Source organism: Felis catus, chromosome B4 (genome assembly GCF_018350175.1).
Source record: "Felis catus isolate Fca126 chromosome B4, F.catus_Fca126_mat1.0, whole genome shotgun sequence".
Lineage (NCBI taxonomy): Eukaryota > Metazoa > Chordata > Mammalia > Carnivora > Felidae > Felis > Felis catus.
Window position 1 is genome coordinate 6,254,810 of NC_058374.1, and position 23,162 is coordinate 6,277,971.

At 41.3% G+C, this 23,162-nt stretch overlaps 1 protein-coding gene across 3 annotated transcripts in view; it reads right to left on the reverse strand.

Moving 5' to 3' along the window:
- PRKCQ (protein kinase C theta) overlaps window positions 1–23,162 on the reverse strand; it is a 186,125-nt gene that overhangs the window by 36,625 nt on the left and 126,338 nt on the right. For all 3 annotated transcript variants that reach the window (XM_006933217.5, XM_045060841.1, XM_019833904.3), the window contains 2 exons: window positions 2,430–2,521; window positions 836–898 (listed from right to left, as the gene is read on the reverse strand). In XM_006933217.5, the coding sequence (XP_006933279.1) occupies window positions 836–898; window positions 2,430–2,521 (155 nt within the window). The remainder of the gene's footprint in view (window positions 1–835; window positions 899–2,429; window positions 2,522–23,162) is intronic.

Sequence of the window (23,162 nt, forward strand, 5' to 3'; positions counted from 1 at the left end):
GAACACTTGCCACAGAAGGGCACATAATCCCACTCTCCCAGAGCCTTTTGATTGACTTGCATCTTCCCTTTATATTGGATTCAACATGACCCTCTCACTGTGCTCACTGGGCCAGCCTCCAGCAGCTTCGCCAGCCTCCTGTCTGGCTCTCTCTTTTTTTTTTTTTTTAATTTTATTTTTTACCCCCTAATCTTCAGTGAGTCAGAAACCAGACAACCAAGCTTTTGGTGATTTCTATGTTAAATAAGAGTCAACTATATTTTGAGCAAAGTAGTAAGGAGATTAAAGTACAATAGCTTTCCTCTGAGAGGGTGTGAAAAGATGGTGTATGATAGAGACATTTTGGATGGACATCCACTCATGAAAGAGCGTATACATGGCTTCCTATGCACTTCTACCGGGTGCAGGCAAGTAGGTTTCCACGGGTGTGTATGAGCGTTCAAGGAAGAACTCCCCTCTTCCCCCACCCAAGAGAACATTCAACAAGCATTCTAGTTGGCCCAAGCAAAAATCAGGACAAACGAGCTATGAAAGAGACAGAGAAAGCGATGGTTAAGATGCCAAAGGGAAAGCAGGGTAATGGAAGGAGATGAGAAAAGTGGAGGTGAGTGGGGAGAATAACTATATAAGGAAGGACCAGAATAAAGAGCAAAATGAGAGCAGAACCCTACTTCTTCTGAGATGGGAGTTCCTGACTTGACTGTCCTCACCCCGGCCGTGCAACTTCCTGCCACAAAGCACACTGGCCATTTCACATCACCAGAGCAGAATGATTAAATTAACTGGACAGGGAATCAAGATATCTCTGTATGTGTTTCCAAAGAATAAAATTTACCTGTACACAATTCCTTTGGAATGAAGGAACTGCAGACCCAGAATGATTTCAGCAGCATAGAACCTGAGGGAAGGAAAATCAAAGTTGAGTATGGATGCGTTGATGGAACAAAGTAAAATCGCCATTTTAAATAGTGGGTACTCTGTGCAAGTACTGTCTGAGGTATACCCACACAACTCTGTACACACATAATTTCGTTCAGTCCTAACAAAAGAGAGATGTCCGTCCTATATGTTCAGCCCCAGTCCTCATAGCATGAAACAAAGCTTAACATAGCATGAAACTAACTTAGTCTTACCTGCATCTAGTACTTATTCTTCTATTTTAAACTATAATGCTCAAACTCTTTTTTTTTTTTTTGCTAATAAAACACACATATACATTAAATGTAATTGTATAAGTATTACAGAAAAATAATTTTCCATTTTATTTTAAACTCTGCTTGGAGCTCTTAGACCTGTGTGCAGGGTCATTCCAAATAGACCCGGCTTGTTTATGGGCAAGAAATGCAGCCCGAGAGGCAGAGGAAGGCAGATGGAAGATGGGAGTGGGGTATGCTCTCCATTTGCAGTGATGACAGACACCTGGGAGGCATTGAGGGCACGACAGACAGCATGTGTCTGTGATGGCGTTCACGCCTTCCAGAGGTAGTGAGGAAGGTGGGCGGAGAGAATCCGTTAGCACGAAAACTGCCTGGTGATTTCTCTGCTGCGGAAATCCCATAAAATTCTCTCTGGGCACGTTGCTGATGGTTCCTGGAGGTGATGAGCTTAGTGCTGTGCGAGCCACTGGCTTTGACAAAAAGCCATTTCAGCCAGAGTTTCTGTGGGAGCTGGTGGGACCCGTCCATCTTTCAACCCAGCTCAGCCTACACCACTCGAAAGTGCTCATTAGGGGTGAATGAAAGATTACTGAGCACCGGGAAAAGGAAGCTAGTGTGTACCCATATTTTTAAGTGGCCCTAGTGGCACAATTTTCTTTTTTCCTGAGTGTCACGGTTTTATTACTGAGGAAACAGGGCCCACGGGAGGAAGAGAGGCAGGGGGTTGTGTGGGACTCAGCTTCATTTCCACCTGGCAAATGCAGTCTGCCTGGTTTCGAAAAAGGTGAAGATTTATTCTCAGAGAGTAAATACCTCTTCTGGTTTCTTAATTCTCATCCCCAACCCCCCTTTAGCCAGATGTTTTATGCCTTCACCTTGAGCTTCCCATCAAAGGCCTTAGAGCTTCATCCCCATGACCACCTTTAAGATCTGTGTTTCATTTGACTGCTTCTTTTCAAAGGGCAAATATTTGCTTCTGGGTTTAGATTAATTAGAAGCTTGATGAGCTGAGTGGTTTCTTAAGAGACTAAGTTCTTGATTTCAAAACATGGAGAAATGAAACAAAACAGACTCCAATTTAAGCTTCACAAATGGGGAAAACAGTTGCCTTGTTGGATAGGTCCCCAGGGCGTTACCCTGACTTGAGGTTGTGGCATGCTGAGTGAGGAAACAGGAAAAATGCCACAAGGGAGAAGTATCGATGGGCATCGCAGGTGCTCAGTACCTGACAAGAACAGTGGAAAAACCCCAAACCCTTTAGAGGGCTCTTACGTGGCTCTGGAAAGATCAAACTTGTGGCAACTTTGGATGTGGTACATTAAGTCTCCTCCATTGAGATACTCCATGACAAAAAAGAGGTTTTCCTAGGGAAAAACAAAAACAATTCCAAATTTCAGCTTTTAAAAAAAATAAGGAAACAAGCACTACTTTCTGAGTGGATTTAGATTATTTCAGGGGAACCAATTCTATCTTGAGATCACTTATAAAAAGACCAAGATAATTTAGCTGATCTATAGCATTTCCGAACACCAAGAAGCAGCTTGGGGCACCTGGGAGGCATATGCGTAACGTTTGCTGGGATACTTACACGCTATGATGCAGCTGATGGGGCACGGCATGAGGAAGGGTCCACCTGGACTTGCCCACCCAACAGTGATGGTGTTGGACCCTTAATGGTATACAATGCTGATTGTATACCTGTGGAAATTGATAGTGTGTAGGATGGTAAGGATAATACAAATCAGGTCTCTGACTCCAGGCACAGGGCTTGGAAGCATGCGTTCAACACAACACTTAGTGAGTAGTTCTGAACATACTCTCCAGGTATGGCCCTGTGGTAGGAGTGAGAGTGGGGATGTGCATTCCTGCCTCACCCATCAGATTTGATGAAACACAGTCCTGCCTTCAGCTTACGATTAAGTGTAGCCTTATCTCTTGCCGGTCCTGATTTCACTTGTTGCAAGACCTTGCTGATGAGCTAGCATGTTGCTTCCACCAGAGGACATCATGCATGTTACTAGAGCTGGCCCCCTTGAATGGCCGCCATCAAAAGTAATGTTGAGTGGTCTTCAGGTTGAAGACCTCTTCAGGTCTACAGGTCTTCAACATTGTAGTGAGAGTATCAGAAGCGGCTACAATTCCAGTGAGCCTGGGCTCCTCCTCCTATGTGAGGCAATGCTTCCTCAATAAGTATATATACGACACTTTGAGCATCTCAATTCTAGAGAGTCCTCATGAGCCACAGAATTAGTCATCCTTAAAGTGTGAAGACCTTTAGCGTGTCTGCTCATGAATTTGCACCCCAAAGCCTCACTTGGGTGATTTTTTAACAGAATTAACCTTTGAGTTTTCATGTGAGACTAACCGAGGCCCTGGGGCATATGAAGTGACGGTGTTCTGATCTGATAGTGACCTACACTTCCCACCATTTGTACTGAGGCCAGTTCTCCACAGAACTGGGGAAACCAAGTCTTGTGGTAAATATCTCGATAATTTAGGTAAAGATCAGTGTCATCCCGCTTTTTCTAAAGTTGACCACTGATCTAATTTACTGATTTCATGTATCTTTAACTGGAGCCCTTTCCCTTATGGACAGGCCAAAAGCTCTAGTGATAGATGTGCTAACTTAACATTGATACTTAAAATATAGCTTGAGATTAATCATTTATTCAGTCCGCACACATCTGCTTCATCAATAGCACATGTTTCCTTTAGCTCTTACTTTTGTAAGTACCGTGTGGACCACTTCTAATCACCTTTTTTTACCTAAAACTATAATGGTCTGTACATACACAGTAGTGGAATCTCCTATGTGCTCAAAAGAACGAAAGCTATAAAAGCTTAAAGACCATTTATAACAGTGCTCAGATGAAGGGTTCTTTTTTTTTTTTTAATTTTTTTTTCAACGTTTATTTATTTTTGGGACAGAGAGAGACAGAGCATGAACGGGGGAGGGGCAGAGAGAGGGGGAGACACAGAATCGGAAACAGGCTCCAGGCTCCGAGCCATCAGCCCAGAGCCTGATGCGGGGCTCAAACTCCCGGACCGCGAGATCGTGACCTGGCTGAAGTCGGACGCTTAACCGACTGCGCCACCCAGGCGCCCCAATGAAGGGTTCTTCTTAAGTGTTAGGATGCTTATAAATCCTCATAAAACTTGAAAATTTGGAATTTATATGTTGTCAGCTAGGACTCGAGGCAAAAGGCCAACCCTAACTTCTACACAACACTGGGCACAGTGGTCCCATCAGTTCTCATGTTTAAGTCAGGTCTGTACCTAGCTATGAAGGGTTGGGGGGTTGAACCTGTGTGGCAAAACACAGACTCTAAGGTACCACAGGGCACAGTCATTGTTTACTCCCTTGGGCATTCCAAGAAGACCACACTACCATAGTGATTATTAATTAAATAGTAATGGAGATTTATAGCATCTTGGATGCCACACTTAATCCCACTAAAAGATCTTTTGTCTCCACGATAAATCTTTTAAAACAATCTCTTCTAATTCTCATCTTTATATTAAGCCAGAGGCACTGAAAAAAAACCAATCAATTGCCTTTGGTTATTTATGATGGCATTTTGCTTCAGTTGAAGTGCTTGGTTTGGGTGAATACCAGATAAATGTGGGCTGCTTATAGGGAATAAGGGCAGTCCATGCCTGGAGGTCCAGCTTGGGTGGGCAGGGTGGGGAAACCTGTTATCCTTCTAGAAGGTGCTGCTCTGAGTGTCCTTGCCTTTTTCTAAGGGGTTCTGGATGCTGTTTGGAAGTCCCGGGAAGACATTCATCCAGGGAACTCTTGGGTCTACACTGGGCCCAAGGAGATGGCTTGGTGATGAAGTCAGAATAAACTTACACACACAAACCATGCAGTCCTGGGGTCTGGGTTTCAAGGATCACGTTTTGAAGGATGGATAAATCTTTTAAAATTTGAATCCCAAGCCCCAGTCGTACATACAAACATACATGCATATATGACAGACTCAAACTTTCATAAATGGCAGAAAAATGAGTACTCTGAGCTGAAGGTGACCTTCCACTGATCTGGAACCCTTAAGCACCGCTCTGGAGAAGAAAAGCCTGCCCACTGGAAGGATTCCAGATTGACTCAGGTAGAACCAAACCCAGAAGGACAAGACTCAGGGTAATGGTCAAGACCAGGGCTTTGCCCTTACTGAGAACCAAGTTCGTATTTCTTCTATTTGTGACCATGGAGAAGTTAACCTCCCTTGAGCATTATCTTCTTTATTTGCAAAACAGAGGGATAATATTCCTGTCTCGAGAGGACTGTCATGAGTATTAGATGATACATGTAGAAAACTGACTCAGGGTTCGCATTCAGCATGCCCTTAATAATTGGTAGCTGTTGTCCTAGGAAAACAATTTAAAAGCTAATCAAAAGACCCCAGCAGATCAGAAGAACTAAATAAACGGAGAGAGATTCCATGTTCATGAATAGGAATATAATATTGTCAAGATGTCAATTCTTTCCAACTTATAGGTTTAGTGAAATCCCAGTCAAAATCCTATTGAATTATTTGTGGACCTCTATAAACTGATTCTAATGTTTACACAGAGGCAAAAGACCCAGAACAGCCAAAAAAAATTTTGGAAGAACAAAGTTGAAGGTCAGAACTACCCATCTTCAAGACTCACCACAAAGCTATAGTCATCAAGACAGTGTGGTGTTGACAAAAGAATGGACAGATCAAATGGAACAGAGTTTAGAAACAGACCCTCACAAATACAGTCAACTGATCTTTGAAAAAGAAGCAAAAGCAATAATACAGTGGAACAAAGGTAGTCTCTTCCAGAAATGGTGCTGGACATCTATATGAGTAATTCCGCCTTTAATTTTCATTACATCTTCTGGAAAAAAATTGCATGACGTCAAAAACCAAACTCCAGCAGATCGTTCTCAGCAAAAGGACTCCTCAGAAAAGAGGAAAGCAGAGAGCCAGGTCTCCTCCAGTGCTGTCCTATCTTTTCTGGTCATGAGCTGAGAGAAAACGTGAAGCAGGGTAATGAGGAGCGACGGGGCGGGGGCAGGGGTGGCTTATGACCCCCACACACCAGTAAGGACCTCTCTTTACACCGGGAACTACATTAACACACACGATTCTTTTGGCGAATCAGAACTGAAGTTGTGAGGGTCTGGGGGATAGTGTGCTCCAATCTGCCCTGGACTTAGACTTTGCCAGCAGTTCCTGGGATAGCAAGCATGGAGTAGAAATTCTGGTCTCTGTGCCACCACTGACTGGCTGGGTGATCAATAGATCATGCCATCCTTGGGCCCCAGTCTCAACCTCAGGGAAACAAGAAGTGCTGATGAAATTCCCCTTCAGTAGCCTCAACACTCCCTGGTTTTCACCATACATTTAATTTTTTTTTTCCCTTGGGGAAAAAGATGACATTAATAAACTATTAAGTACATTATAAGATCCATGCGGTGCTTCTCAGGTGATAAATACCTCTAAGAGGATGTGATGCTTGCAAAATTCTTCAGAGATGTCTTTGAAACAATGCATATTTGAAGTAAGATTAGGGACACCTGGGTGGCTCAGTCGGTTGGGCGTCCAACTTCGGCTCAGGTCATGATCTCACGGTTTGTGAGTTGGAGCTCCGTGTCGGGCTCTGTGCTGACAGCTCAGAGCCTGGAGCCTGCTTCAGATTCTGTGTTTCCCTCTCTTTCTGCCCCTCCCCTACTTGCACTCTCTCTCTCCCTCTCTCAAAAATAAACATTAAAAAGTTTTTTTTTTTTTAAAAAAAGGATAGAGATGAGCCTTCCTTTAGAACCCTCCTCAAAGGAGAGGAAGTGTTATGGCCCACCATGCCACCCCAAGGAAGGTCGTACAATAGGGGTCAGATGGCTTCCTCCCATGTAAGTGGTCTCCCGGTTACACTCCTAGAACATGGCGATCGGTTGGGGGCAGATACCCCTGTGTCCCAAGGGTCCTGACTGCTTTAACATTTAAATCAATCCCACCAATGGCTGAAGATCAGAATATGTTAGGGCAGAATTTGCCTTAGCACTGTTTTGAGTAGACATCAAATGGCAAGAAAATAACTTTTTGACTGGTCTTTCTATTTTGTGTCTGAATCACGCGTTTTATTCTCTTAGAACTCAAGCAGGCCTGCTTAAAGAAGAACACTTCTGACTTTGGAAAAGAATAGAAACAAAGGAGTAGAGCCTGATAACCTGTAGAGCTATTGTCCCCAGTTCAATCAGTGAGTTTTTTCACTTTGCCTACGTAGGAGGCAAAAACATAGCGTTTTGTCAAGTAGCTCTGTGGAAAAGCGAAATTTGTAAAAGGAAGGTTGTTGCCTCTCTTAGCTAGTTCCCTGCAGGACGAAACCCATTAAGGTTCTTGCAATCTCTGTTGCTGTTAACTCAAATGGACGGATTTGTAAAGTGAATGTTCCAGTAAGGGCCCGTGTCTATACTATTCGTAGTCTTTACAGTGTGAGTTCTCTGAGCGTCCTTCCATCATCCACTGATTTTATTAATGAAATGATAAAACACTGAGCATATTTCCTGACCTATCCTGTCAGGAACGTAAGTTGAGTTGCGGTTTGACAGTACAAGGACATTGGGGCCACTGGAAGAAGTGACTGACTGAATAGTCCTTAAGAACCTCTGACCAACCAGAAAGTATTTGACATACCACTCAATTACATTTATTTATCAACTTTCCCGATTATAACTATGGCATACAGGCTGTTTGTATGCCAGACCACAGAAACAAGAGTCACAGTTATGTATTGCTTTGCTGTGATTTTCTGACAGCTGAGCACAATAATCAATGCTGATATTCTGTAGATAGATGGGTATTCAATGCTCTGTAGTTTTTTTTTTTTTTTTTGGTGCTTTAAAAAATGGTATTATTATATTCTTGTAAGATCACTTAAATATTATATATCAACTACTTTCAAAAATTCAAAACAGCCTAGCATTTTTGCGAAGAATTCTGTAGGTATGTGTACAAAGTCCTGGATATTTTCCATTTTCCACAAATATGTCATTACTTGGCTGACGGAACATTGTAGTTGGCTCTCCTATGTTCTTACAAAAATATGAGCTCACTGTAGGGAGACTCCAATGTCTAAGTACTTTTGTATTCATTTATTTTCTTTATGAAATATCTATATAAAATTTAGCTATAACAGTAATTTATACTGAGAAAAAGGAAAGGAAGTAAACATTGTACATAAGAATAAAAATATCTAAGTATTTTGCTAATCTAAGAACTAGAAAAAGTCATTAAAAGATTTTTTTTGAATGTTTATTTTTGAGAGAGACAGAGCATGAGCAGGAGAGGGGCCAAGAGAGAAGGAGACACAGAATCTGAAGCAGGCTCCAGGCTCTGAGGCCCAATGCGAGGTTCGAACTCATGAACCCTGAGATCATGGCCTGAACTGAAGTCAAATGCTTAACCGACTGAGCCACTCAGGCACCCCAGAAAAAGTCATTTTTTAGATAATATCTTATGTACTCATTTCAGTGGTATTCAAGGCCAAATTCCTTTAATAATTCTCGTCTAAATTTAAGACCTTGCCTTTGAACCTCTCCCTTAGTGACTCCCATCATTTTTACTTAAGACTCAGCACATGGAGAGTGTAACTCGTGTCAGAAGTAGGGGTGGGGTCCCCTTCGGAGTGTGAACTACCTCAGAAGTTTTTACTTCTCCTTATCGTTGCCCTAAAGCAAGGTTCTGGTTGAGAATTACAACCCGTGAGGGCTGCCTTTTTGACATCCTCAGCTCTGTGGTCGTGCGGAAATGGGGGCGCTTCCTGTCTGGGAGGGCACAGAGCTGGGGGCAGGGCTGCCCAAGCTGTGTGCTCAGAACACGGCAGGCACAGAGTGTGCATCCGGTGGGTACAGGTGTGGGGCACACTGGATGTTGGGCTCACCCATATAGTTTTACACCCTCTGTCAGTTTGGTCACACCAGCGCTCAATTTCTTAGGTGTGCCTACAGTTTAGAAGGCTGGGGGATTCTGAAATCTGGAGTCCTGTATCTATCGCTTTCTTCCATATTGAGCTATAAATTCAAACATCCTGTAACAACAGGCTTATTTCCTTTTTCATTAGGGACACGTCCTCAAAAAACAAACAAACCAATAGATAATCATTTGTGTACATTTTATGTCTAAATATGGAGTGGGGAGAGTGGGGGAAAGAGATTGCTCTCTGCAGACCTGCAAACTCGCTCATTAGGGGTTGTTTATATTTCTACTATAAACTTTAATTAGTAAAATTCCCTGCCTTTAATAGACCTATTAGTACATTTCAGAAATAATGTGCCTGAATTTCTAGAGGTTTGTACCTTGCAACGGGAACTCCGGCTCAGTAGGTGTTTCCTGGCTTGATTGTCCCACAGGGCCTTTTTGCATTAACTAACAAATTATTTTCTTTCATAACAAAGTATAAACAGGACTCCATTTCATGCACTTTAAAATGGTTCCCCCGATATGATAAGGTCTCTACTGAGAAGCGATGTAGCAGTTAGGCCTATGGACTTCACCACTGAACTGCCTGAATTGGAGCCCTGGGTCCCCTGCTTGGCAGGTGTTTGACCTTTGATGGGTTGCTTGTCCCCTTAGGAGCCCCTCAATGCCTTTATCTTTACAATGGGGATGATAACATGGTCTACTTCGTAGGGTTGCTATAAAGGCTAAATGAGCTAAAATACTTAACACACCTACAACCTGGATTGGCACCTGGTGAATGCTCTATAAATGTCAGCTGTTACTACATTTACAGCTACAGTTATTGTACATGTATGATATATGTGAAGATGTATGTTGAGACATATATTCACAAGTACAAAATAATCTCAGGAACAGGCTGAGTTTTAACATAAAAGACGAGTTAGGAATATATGGTTTTGGTGTAGAAATGGCCTACTTTGCTGAAGATTTTAGTCCCCAAATTATTAATACTAGATTTAGTTAATTAAACTAAATTACCTAGTTTCTAAATTAGTTACTAAAAAAAGATGAAAAGGAACATAGAAGTAGAAATTTGAGTACTACCTTTTGAGTGCCTTTGAATATTAGAACTTGGAATGAGTCTCTTCTTTTTATAGTTCTTTTACGCATTTTCCAATTTTTAAAGTATGTTTTGGTGTAATTTTATAATTCAGGAACATATTAATGGGATTTAATTATAAGTCAGACAAATATGATGTCACTCACATGTAGAACTTAAGAAACAAAACAGATGAACACAGGGGAAGGGAAGGAAAAATAAGACAAAAACAGAGAGGGAGGCAACCTATAAGAGACTCTTAACTACAGAGAACAAATAGGGTTACTGGAGGGGAGGGGTGTGGGGGAATGGGCTGTGTGGGGGATGGGCATTCCGGAGGGCGCTTGCTGGGATGAGCACTGGGTGCTATATGTAAGGGATGAATCACCGGGTCCTACTCCTGAAACCAATACTACACTGTATGTTAACTAGAATTTAAATAGCTGGGGCCTTGCACTCTGGCCAATGTATCCATTCCAAAGAGGTCTGGAATAAGTCCGAATCACTGAGAGATCAAAAGTAGTATTGTTATCTGTAGCGCTGGTGTGGGAATTTAGATTAAGCATCTGATGTAAAGCAAGGTGCTGGCTGGTGTAGATCATCCAAGTTGAAAATGGCAGGTGAAACACTTTGATGAAGGAAGGGCCAGGCACAGGGCAGGAGCATCTTCTGATTACATACTTTTAACATCGCCTCTAATGAAAATGATACAAATAGAGTCATCCTTTCAAAGAAGACCCAAAGTAACCGAAAAGACCTAAAAAGGGAAGCCTCATGAAAATAAAAATCTCTATCCCTAATAGGAAAGAGAGGATTCTAAAATTACAGAGACAGATTTCAACAAGGTAGTTGTGTAATCCCCACGGGGCTGCTTGCACACACAAATGTCATTTAGAGAAGTGAAGAGTTCTAGAACTGTCAACACATGTCTCTTAAAAATATTGTTTTCAATATTGATATTTTGTGAATAAGTAATTTTTTTTTTGAGAGAGAGAGAGAGAGAGAGAGAGAGCGAGCATGAGTGGGGGAGGGGCAGAGCGAGAGTCCCAAGCGGGCTCCAGCTGAGCTGCCCAGGTGCCCCTGTGAATGAATATTCTAGAATTCATGAGGGGGGAATTGCAAAGGTAGACTCAAAAGGTTTATTAATATAATGTGCCTTCTATACTGCCTTCTCCTTAAGAATGATCATAATCCCTTTTCAAAAAATTTTTCAGTTTTTAAATTTTTGAGAGAGAGAGAGAGTGCAAGCAGGGGAGAGGAGCAGAGAGAGAGAGAGAGAGAGAAAGAGAGAGAGAGAAAGAGAGAGAGAGAGAAATTCAAGCAGGCTCCACACTCAGCAAGGAGCCTGATGCGGGGCATGAGCCTGATGCGGGGCACGACCCTGGGATCATGACCTGAGCCAAAATTAAGGGTCAGTCACTCCATCAACGGAGCCACCAGCTGCCCGGATTAAAAATCCTTTTTACTAAGAGAATGAAAATAAAGAGCCTGGGACATTATTTAGTGCTAACTGCTATTCAATATAGTCAAACACTGAATAAATAAGAACAGTTGCCAAATGTGCACATGTTATTGGATGCATGTGGACTTAATGGCACTAAAGACATTCATAATCTTATCAAACCAGGAGCAATTTTGGAAAAAAAATGGAGAACTTGGCAAGTAGGCAAATATCATGCAAATGAGGTCAGGAATATAGACTCCATCTCTGGAAAAAGGAGGAAACAATCCTAGCTTTCTTTCCTCCAAAGGCTAGTAAGTTAATGTCACAAATCATATATGGAGAAGACCTGCATGGTCTGAAGAAATAAGACTGGAATATTAGAAAGTAGTGCCTTTTTCAGAGTATCCTATGTGAAGCATATTTAATAAATGCTGTAATATCCAATGTTATAGGATAAGACAGAAATTGGAGAGTAGAGTTAGACTCTTTGGGATCTACCCTAACTGAGCCAGTGGAAAGGGTGGGAGGTGCACCCTGGAGAACAAAGATTATCTCGTCCAAACTAAAATGAAAAAATACACCTATTTAGCTCTGTGCCTGGGATAGTGTAAGAATGGATTACATATTAACCTTTCCTGTGTAAAGCATTAATCTGTGTTACAGTCAGAGCAAGGCTGGCCCCAACATCTGCAAAGTCTAGAGCAAGAGTACCAATGGATGCCAATGCCATATGTAAAAACATTTAAATGTGACAAATCAACCATGCCCACTATTGCATTAAATATATTCTATGTTCCTATATATTCATATGTACAGAGTGCTAGACAGCTCCCCCTCTGTTGCTTGGTTCCAAGGTTGAGATCACGCAAAGGATACTTCCCTAATGAGTTGTGAGTTGGATTTGGTGTTTAGGCATCTTGAAATTTCAATTTTTTCTAATAATTTTGGACAGATGATAGGATTTAGAAAAGAGCACTGATGTGATCAGCTAGGCTGATCTTTGTATCTCCATTTCTTTTTAAAAAATTTTTTTAAATGCTTATTTATTTTTGACAGGGAGACAGAGCATGAGTAGGGGAAGGGCAGAGAGAGAGGGAGACACAGAATCTGAAGCAGGCTCCAGGCTCTGAGCTGTCAGCACACAGCCCGACACGGGGCTCAAACTCACAGACCGTGAGATCATGACCTGAGCCGAAGTAGGACACTCAACTGACTGAGCCACCCGGGCACCCCATTGATCTCCATTTCTTTAGCTGCAATATGAGGGAAGCTGTTGACCCCCAAAATCGCAACAGCTCCTTCCTACACTTAAACTTCTAAAAATTTATCTAGATAAAATTAACACACAATATTCGTTTCAGGTATACGACACAGTGATTCAAGCACTTGTACACATTGTGAAATGGTCACCTAAGTATAATTACCATCTGTCACTTTATAATACGCATCATAGACTGCGTTCTCCATACTGTACATTACATCCCCATGACTTATCCATTTCATAGCTAGAAGTTTGTAGTTCTTCATCTCCTTTGCCCATTTCACCCTGCTAATCCCCCTCCCCTCTGTCAACTGTCAATCTAGTCTCTGTATCCATGAGTCTGGGTTTTGTATTGTTTTTGTTTTTTAGACTCCATGTAAAAGTGAAATCATGTGGTATTGGTCTTTCTCTAATTATTTTACTTGGCATAATACATTCAAGGTCCAAACATGTTGTAAATATCAAGGTTTCATTCTTTTTTTTTTTTATAGCTGAGTAGTAGTTCATTACACACACACACACCCCCCACACATACATATACACATCTTCTTTATCCACTCAGCCATTGATGGTCACTTAGGTTATTTCCATATCTTGACTATTATCTTTTCAAATGAATGTTTTCATTTTCTTTGGATAAATAGCCAGAAGTGACTGGATCCTATGGCAGTGTTATTTTTACATTTGTGAGGAACCACCATACTGTTAGCCATAATGGCCACACCATTTACATTCCTACCAATAGTACACAAGGGTTCCCCTTTCTCCACATCCTTGCCAACTCTTGTTATTTCTTGACTTTTTGACTTTAGCCATTCTGACAGGTGTTAGGTTCTAGCTCATTGTGGTTTTGATTTGCATTTCCCTGATGATGAGTGATGTTGAGCAGCTTTTCAGGGGTCTGTTGGCCATCTGTATTTCTTTCTTTCTTTTTTAATGTTTGCTTGTTTTGAGGGAGAGCATGAGTAGGGAAGGGGCAGAGGGGGTGGGGGGAGATAGGAAATCCCAAGCAGGCTCCGTGCTGCCAGTGCTGAGCCCAATGCAGGGCTTGAACCCTTGAACTGTGAGATCATGACCTGAGCCTAAACCAAGAGTTGGATGCTTAACTGACTGAGCCACCCATGCACCCCATCTGTATTTCTGAATTGAAGAAATGTCTTTTCGTGTCTTCTGCCCATTTTTAAAATCAGGTTGTTTTTTGGATATTGAGTTGTATCAGTTCTTTATATATTTTGAATGCTATTCCTTTATCAGTTATCATTTGTAAACCTCTTCTCCCATCAGTAGAACCCCTTCAGTAGGTTGCCTTATCTTTTTGTTCATGGTTTCCTTTCTGTGAAAAAGGTCTTTAGTTCGAGGGAGTCTCATTTATTTTTGTACTTGTTCCCTTATCTGAGGAGACAGATCTAAACAAATATCACTCAGACTAATGTCTAAGGGCTTACTGCCTATGTTTTCTTCTAGGAGTTTTGTAGTTTAACTTACATTTAAGACTTTATTTTGAGCTTATTTTTGTGTATGGTGTAAGAAAGTGGTCTGGTTTCATTCTTTTGCATGTAGCTGTCCAGTTCTCCCAACACCATGTAATGAAGAAACTCTTTTCTCCATTGTATATTCTAGGTTCCTTTGTCAAAGATTGACTGTAAAAGCATGGGTTTATTCCTGTATTCTTTATTTTTTATTCTCTTCTCTTATGTGTGTGTTGTGCCAATATCATTCTGTTTTGATGACTATGACTTCGTAGTATAGCTTGAATTTAAGGAGCATGATCACACAAGCTCTGTTGTTCTTTCTCCAAGATGTTTTGGCCATTGGGTTCTTCTGTGATTCCCTACAAAAATTAAAAGTTTTGTTGTTGTTCTGTGGAAAATGCCATTGGTAGTTTGGTAGGAATTGCACTGAATCTGTAGATTGCTTTGGGTAGTATAAATACTTTAACAGTATTAATTCTTTTAACCCATAAGTACTGAATACATTTCTATTTATTTGTGTCATCTTCAATTTCTTTCATCAATGTCTTGTATTAGTCATAGTACAGGTCTTTTACTTTCTTGGCTAAATTTATTCCTAGGTATTTTATTCTTATCAATGCAATTGTAAATGGAATTGTCTTAATTCCCCTTTCCACAACTTCATTATTGGTGTATAGAAATCAACAGATTTCTGTATATTAAATTTTTATATCCTACAGATTTACATGAATTAATTACTTCTAGTAGTTTTCTGGTGGAGTTTTTAGGGTTTTTTGTATGTATAGTATCATGTTATCTGAAAATAGTTTTACTTCTTTTCCAACTTGAATGCCTTTTACATCTTTTCCTTGTCTGATTGTTGTGACTACGGCTTCCAACATGAGCTTAAATGAAAGTGACGAAAGAGGACACTGTTGTCTTTTTCCCAGTCAGTAAAAACTTTCAACTTTTCACTGTTGAATATGATGATAGCTGTGGGTTTGTCATACATAACCTTTGTTATATTACGTTCCCTCTGTAACCACTTGGTTGAGTGTTTTAATCATAAACGATGTTGAAAATTATCAGATTCTCTTTCCGTATTGAGTGATATGATTATTATCCTTTTTGTTAATGTTGATTAATTTGTGGATGTTAACCATCCTGCGTCTCTGGAATAAATCCCACTTTATCATGGTGTATGATTTTTAAAAATGTATTCTTGAATTCAGTTTGCTAATATTTTGCTGAGAATTTTTGCATCAATGTTCATCAGGGACATAGCCTGTTATTTTCTTTCTTTCTTTCTTTTTTAACAACTTATTGTCAAATTGGTTTTCATAAAACAACCAGTGCTCATTCCAACAGGTGCCCTTCCCCTCTTTCACCCTCCCACCCACTTTCCCCTCTCCCCCCACCCCCATCAACCCTCAGTTTGTTTTCAGTATTTAAGAGTCTCTTATGGTTTGCCTCCTTCCCTCTCTGTAACTATGTAATTTTGTTTTTTGTGGTGTCTTTGGTTTGGAATGGGGGTAATTCTGGCCTCACAAAATGTGTTTGGAAGTGTTCCTTCCTCTTCAGTTTTTTGGAAGGGTTAGAAAAACATAGGTATTAACTCTTCTTGAAATATTAAAGAGCCTGATGCAGGGCTTAAACCCACAAACCGTGAGATCATGACCTGAGCTGAAACCAAGAGCCGGATGCTTAACCCACTGAGCCACCCAGGTGCCTCCATTTGTATTTCTGAATTGAAGAAATGTCTATTCAGGTGCTCTGCCCATTTCTGATCAGGACTGATCATGGACTTTAGCCATCTGATCATGGACTTGTGTTTGAATCAGTAATACGAAAGATCCTATTTCATTACTTGTCATCAGTCCGATCAGATATTAGTTCTTCTTGATTCAGTCTCAGAAGATTGTCTGTTTCTAGGAATTTTTCCATTTCTTCTAGGTTGTCCCATTTGTTGGCATATAGTGATTGGTAGTAGTCTTTTATGATCCTTTGTATTTCTGTGGTGTTGGTAATTTCTCTTTCATTTCTGATTTATTTGGGCCCTCTTTTTTTCTTGCAGCTGGCCAAAAGTTTATCAATTTTATCTACCTTTTCAAAGAACTAGTTCTTAGTTTCATTGATATTTTTTTTGTCTTTATTTCATTATTTCTGCTGTAAGCTTTAGTATTTCCTTCCACTAACCCTGGGCTTTGTTTGTTCTTCTTCTTCAGGTTCTTTTAGGTGTCAGGTTTTATTGTTTGAGATTTTTCTTTCCTCTTGAGATGGTCCCATATTGTTATCAACTTCCCTCTTAGAACTGCCTTAGGGGTGTCCCATATATTTTGAACTGTTGTGTCCCACTTTCATTATCTCCAGGTATTTTAAAATTTCTTCTTTGATTCCTTCATTGACCCATTGTTTAGAGGCATGTTTAGCCTCTACGTGTTCATGTTTTTTCCAGTTTTCTTCTTGTAATTGATTTTTAGTTCCATACGATTGTGGTCAGAAAAGAAGTTTGGTATGACTTCAGTCATCTTAAATTTATTAAATCTTATTTTGTGCCCTCAAACATGTGATCTAGGCTAGAAAATGTTCCATGTGCACTTGAAAAGAATGCATATTCCCCTGTTTTGGGGTGGAGTGTTCTGGATATATCTACCAAGTCCATCTGGTCTAACGTGTTAAGGCCAAAGCTTCCTTATTCAGAAAGGCAGTGGGAGATGCCTTGGTTGTACATGACTGTGGGCTTCAGTAACGCAGCAGGAGAGTGCCTTGTCTGTGCACGTGTGCTGGCTTTTGGCAGGTTGTGGGAGAACACTGTGACCGCTGGCATTCAAGGCAGCAGGGGAGTTTTACAACTGCCTGCACCTGCAGACTTTAGCTGGAGAGCAGGAGAACTCCATGACCATTTGCACAGTCCTGCGCCAGGCAGGGAGCAAAGGACAGCTGCAACCATCTGCACGTTCCAGCCTCAGCATGTACTGTGACTGCTCGCGGCAACCTGTTCCAACAGGTGGTAGAAGGGGGCCATGTTAGAGTCTGCCTGCCCTTGCTAATGGGCCATGTGGAGAGTGCGATAGTGGCCTCTACCAGTGCCTCCATCTGCACGGAGGGTCACAGCTGTCCTCTACTCCAGTTGATGTCCCCAAATCAGCAAATGAATCTGTCTCACATATAGTCTAGGCATTTTTCAAACTGTTATTTTCCCACTGGATCTTGAGGTGAGTGAGACTGTGTGTGAGCCCTCCAAGAGGGGAGTCTTGGTTTCCCATAGTACTTTGGGACCCTGGCTATCAGCCCTGTTGGTTTTCCAAGCCTGATGTTCTGGGGGTTCTTCTCTCCGGTGTAGATTCCAGGGACTAGCGTGTCTGATGTGGGATGCCAATTCCTTGCTCCTTTGTGAGAAGTACCTATCTGGTGAGATCCCTCCCTATTATGTGTTGCTGAACTGAGGGTGAGGTTTCTGCAAGACTGTATCTCAACAGGGTCCTTTTATCCTTTGCTGTGGAAAGCAATTCATCTAGTTTTCAGATCTCCTGCAGAGGGAAATGATCCATATGTAACTGTGGATTTGGTCTGTCCATGGAAGAATACGAATTCAAGATCTTCATATAATGCCATCTTAGACCTCTTCCCTAATGCCTTATCTATGGAGGCTGTCATTGTAAGAAAAAGAAATGAGTATAGCAAATCAAATTAGTGGCTAGAAGCAACCAAGATATCCCCCAGTGGGTGAATGTATCAACAAGCTGTGGTATATCCAGACAATGGAATATAATTCAGCAATGAAATAAGCTGTAAAGTCATGCATTTAAAGTTCCTCCATGGCTTTTCGTATCATTAAGCGACAGGAGCCAGTATGAAAAGTCATCCATACTGAATGATTCCAACTACGTGACATTTTGCAAAAGGCGAAACTCATGGAGACAGTAAAGAGATCAGTGGTTGCCAGGGGTGGAGGTAAGGGAGGAAAGAATATGCAGGGTACAGAGGATTTTTAGGGCAGTGAAATGGCTCTGAATGATACCATAATAGGGGGATACATGTCATAGATTTATCAGAATCTATATGATGTTCAATACAAGAAGTAATCCTAATGTAAAGTATGGACTTCAGTGAATAATGTATCAATATTGATTCTTCAGCTGTAACAAATGTACCACTGGAGAAACTCTGGGGGGCTGGCAGGGAGGAAAGGGGACTATCTACTTTCCACTCAGTTTTTCTGTAAGCCTAAATCTGCTCTAAAAATTAGTCTATTAATTAAAAAAAAAAACTAGTAGTTCTAGGCTAGCCATACAAAGTGATGCTAATATAGGACTAGAAAAAAACATGTTTAAGATTCTTCCTCATGTGGAATTCATACAAAGATTGATAAAATAATGACAGAAGAATATGGGGACTAGTGAAGCTCTACTAAATTCTTATAATGTTTATGTGTCCTATACAGGTAGGAATTTACACAAACAAGGTAGCATTTGGGTTCTATGTGAAATCTTCCTTGAAAATATGTCCAGAAACATTTATATTTACTTTCCACTTTTATATTTATATTTATACTTAATCAAAATATTTGTAACTGCTCTTCTAGAAAAAAATGTAATAGTTTCCTGCAGAATTACTGCTTGTGTCTCTTAGCCTATGGAACACTCAGGCTTTCTAAGAGCTCATTCACATTCTGGATAAATGCAAATCCTTGTGGATATAGAATGCATGTGGATGGATTTCTACTTCTTTGTCCAAAGGCTGTTTTCACCTGGCCACCTCCCATCCTGCACCTTTTCCTCAAACTCTGGCTCTCAGATGATACCTCGCAGTTCATGCTCTGTCTTGTAGGACTCCTTATCGCTGCCCTCACTGCGGACTTTATGGGCCTTTCGATGTCTCTGCACTGTTCATTCCTGTCCCTGTCGTGTCCAGTCTGAGACAGCTTCCTTCTTTACCATAGTGACACAACCATGATGTGCACTCTCGAATGTTCTCTCCTGCCTCCCGTGCTCACTTCGACACTCAGAAGTGCCCCTCTCTGTACCAGAGTTTGCTCTACACCCTACCCTAAGCTTTGCATTTTCTAAAATCTTCCCCCCCTGAATTTCTCCCTTTTGTCTGGCTTCTTCCTCCATCTCAAGGGTTCTCTGCTAACCCTAGAGCCCTGTAATCACACAAACTTCCATTTTCAGAAACATGCTTTCTGGAAGACTTGGATATAACCCCTGAGTCTACCCACCCGCCACTCACTCAAGACTCTGTAACCTGACCTAGCCCTTCATCCTTCTGCGCGATGCCTCTTTCTGTTCTTCCTGAACAACCAGGCAACACCCCCCACCATTCGGTATACACAGTCCCCTCTTTCTTGAAACCCTTCCCTCTCCATTAATTCTACTCCTCTGATCTTCCCCTCCCCTCCCTGAGGGGTCTTTCTCTGTCACTTACCTTTGCTCCTGCACTTCTTAAAGAGCCGGACAGTGCTTTGCTTTGGTACTTGAACCTCCTCAGTGGGTTGATTACAACTCACATACATTCCTATACTTTCAACTACTGCCTGTTTGCAAAGAGTCCCACACTTCTCCCTTCCTCAGTGTGTGTGTGTAATCTCCTCAAATGCAAAGTGGCCTTTAGTTTTGTTAAAAAAGAGACAGAAGACCCAAAATGGAGTCACTTTTTCTGAGCCCATGCGAGCCAACCAAAACTTAATATCTAGCCTCACTGCAGGGTCGGCCTCTCTCGGGAATGTGACTTCTAACCAGTGAACCTGGAATTACCCGGCCATGCCTCGTGAGGTAATCTGCCTGACAGATCCTTGTCCTTCCTCCAAGGGAAAGTGACTTGCCTGAAACAGTACGCTTCCTTTGTCTGGTCTCCTTCCTGCCTGTAACGGGCCTCCATTTCACACAGCTCTTCAGAACTCCTTCCTATTTGGTAGATGGGATGCTGCCTAATTCGTGAATCCCTGGGTAGAACCAGTTTGATCTTTAGATGTGTTCAGTTGAATCTAACAGATTTGGTGGCAGCGATGGAATCCAAAGCAAACTTCCGGCAGCATTCAGACACAAGAAACACAGCTGTGGTACCCCTGAACTCTTTGGCGTCCCCCTCCCCCCCCCCCCACTTTTGGAGGGCCCTGGGTAAGCTCCTCCCAGCTCTGCTCTCCTAACAGGGATGTTACCTGTTTGAATGCTCGCCACATAACGCAAAGGCTTCCATGCTGGGATAAAATCTCTGAGCAGGGAGGTGCACTATAAAAACACCACACGACCCCTACCCAGCAGCAGCACGTGCCTCTTAGGTGTTAGTTTGGTGCCAAGAGACCCAAAGGCTCACTTGAAAAACAACAACAAAAAAGATCCTTGAATTCTAAAAAGTTAAGCATGCTACCTCTTATGGTCCTGGAAGCTATAAATATCGACAACAATGACAAAATCTTACACAAGACAACCTAGAATTACGACGACGACCATTATGGGAAGCATTGCAATTTGTCAAGACAGTTCATTTAAGAAGCGCACTTGAAAGAAAGAACTCCCCGATTCAACAGAATGGAATACCTATTTTCATTTATATGCAGAACCTTCCCAAAGGCCTCAAGATTCCAAAATTGCTTTTTAAAAAAATTATTGCAAAAGGCTAATGAAAAAGACACAAGGGGTGCCAGAAATTAAAAAAAAAAAGATAATAAAACTGATAGGACTCCCCTGACCTCTTTTGCCTGGGTATTCATGGTCCATTGGTCCTCAGTTTGAACTGCTTCTTCACTCTGAAGAGACTATTAAATAGTTACTTGGGTTTTTCTAAACATATTTATTTTGAGAGAGAAAAAGTACGCATGAGCTGGGGAGAGGCAGAGAGGGAGAGAATCCCAAGCAGGCTCCACACTGTTGGCACAGAGCCTGACATGGGGCTCGAACTCATGAACTGCCCGATCATGACCTGAGCCAAAGTCAAGAGTCAGATGCTTAACTGACTGAGCCACTCAGGTGCCCCTAAACAGTTACTTTTTAAAATAGAGCTACCCAAGGTGGTAAGAAACCTTCCTCAGGTGTCTTTCATTCCTTGGTCAAAACTGGAACGTCCATAGATAAAGGATTTCCTAAACCCGGGGAGGGTACCCAAAAGTTTCTGAACAATTTAGAGTCATCAGGTCGGGCTTCCAGATCTTTATCCACTTGTGCACATGCTGGTCGGAAAAAGTGGATCCAAGAAGCAGGATCATGTAACCCAAGGATGATATCCAAGATGGTCACCTTTCAATATGGTCCCTTCATGGACCAGAAAAAGCTGGCAGGGTAGCAACTGATGTCTTAAAAGTCATTCTTGGAATCTTCCAGGCCCACGTTGATTGGTCTATCATTCAAACATGCAAACAAACCAAAGAGGAATCTGGGGCAGACTTTAAAGCCGGTCTGGAAGCTCTCTTCCTATGGCACTCCAGGTTCCAAACAATAAATATGGGCACCCAAACTGCTCTAGCTTCCCTGTTTGTACATGCATTATCTCCTAAGATTAGTAGATTAAACAAAAGGCAGCAAATGGGATGGGGGGACACCAGTTTGAACTTGTGACCATAGCTGAGCACTTTGAAAGGACTCTGGAACAAGACTGCAAACAAAAGTCCACCAAGATATTGTCCTTATAGCTACAGAAGCTCCAAGGCCAGGCACCTGACATAACACCTGGGCCCTTCCCACATCACTCCTCTAGGGGTCCTTCATCAAAACAGTGGCCCTAGGTCAATTATCTGGGACACCAGGAAAAACAGTGTTCTCAAAGGTCCTATACAAATTCCTCAACATCAATTCAAATGGAATAGATGTGTCCTGCACAAACATTGGTAAAAACCTTTAGCCATCTGAGCAGATAACTTTAACTTACTATGTCTACCAGGAAAAACAACTTGGATCCAACTTCTTTATAACTAGTGAGCTTTGTACTATACCTGATTCATGGATTCATTTAAAATCCAGTCATTTTAGATGGAAGTTATTAAAGTCTCTCTGTTTACGTATGTCTGTATGCTGATGTGTGTCTAAATATATGCTTTGGTAGATGTGTGGAATTTTTCTTCCTCAGGATGGTAATGCTACAACTAATTTGTAAAAGAGCTCTATTTAATTGGCTTCAAGGAAAATAAGCACTTTTATGAATTAAAGTGTTGCTAAAATTCTCAGAGATATAATAGAAACTAACCCAAATGCTTTTTACGTTCACATGTGCTGGGAAAATACTTATTAAAACTAAGTTTGTGGGTGTAATTAAAATAGACATGTCTTTATGGGGCGCCTGGGTGGCTCAGTCGGTTAAGTGTCTGACTTCGGCTCAGATCATGATCTCGTGGTTCGTGAATTCTAGCCCCATGTCTAGCTCTGTACTGACAGCTCAGAGCCTGGAGCCTGCTTCAGATTCTGTGTCTCCCTCTCTCTCTGCCCCTCCCCTGCTCGCACTCTGTATCTCTGTTTTTCAAAATAAATAAATGTTTAAATTTTTTAAAAAATAGACATGTCTTTAGCATTGTCAACATTGAATATGACACAGACATACAACTTTTATTCTGCCTGGGTTTACTAGTCAAATAAGTTCATTGCCTTTCTATTAGAAAGCTTGTCAGCAAAAAATATAAAAGCTGGTATGTTGAAATCTTCATAAATGATCTAAATGTAATTATTGAGAACAAGCGAATTAAATACATGTAAGCAAAATAAATGTTTTTAGATGAATTTTAAAAATAGTTTTCCCAATCTTTTTGGTAACATGACATCTTAAAAAGTTTGGTAAGTTAAATTAAATAGTGAATAGTCATTAAATATTGAGGTCATTTCCAAATAAGATAAAAT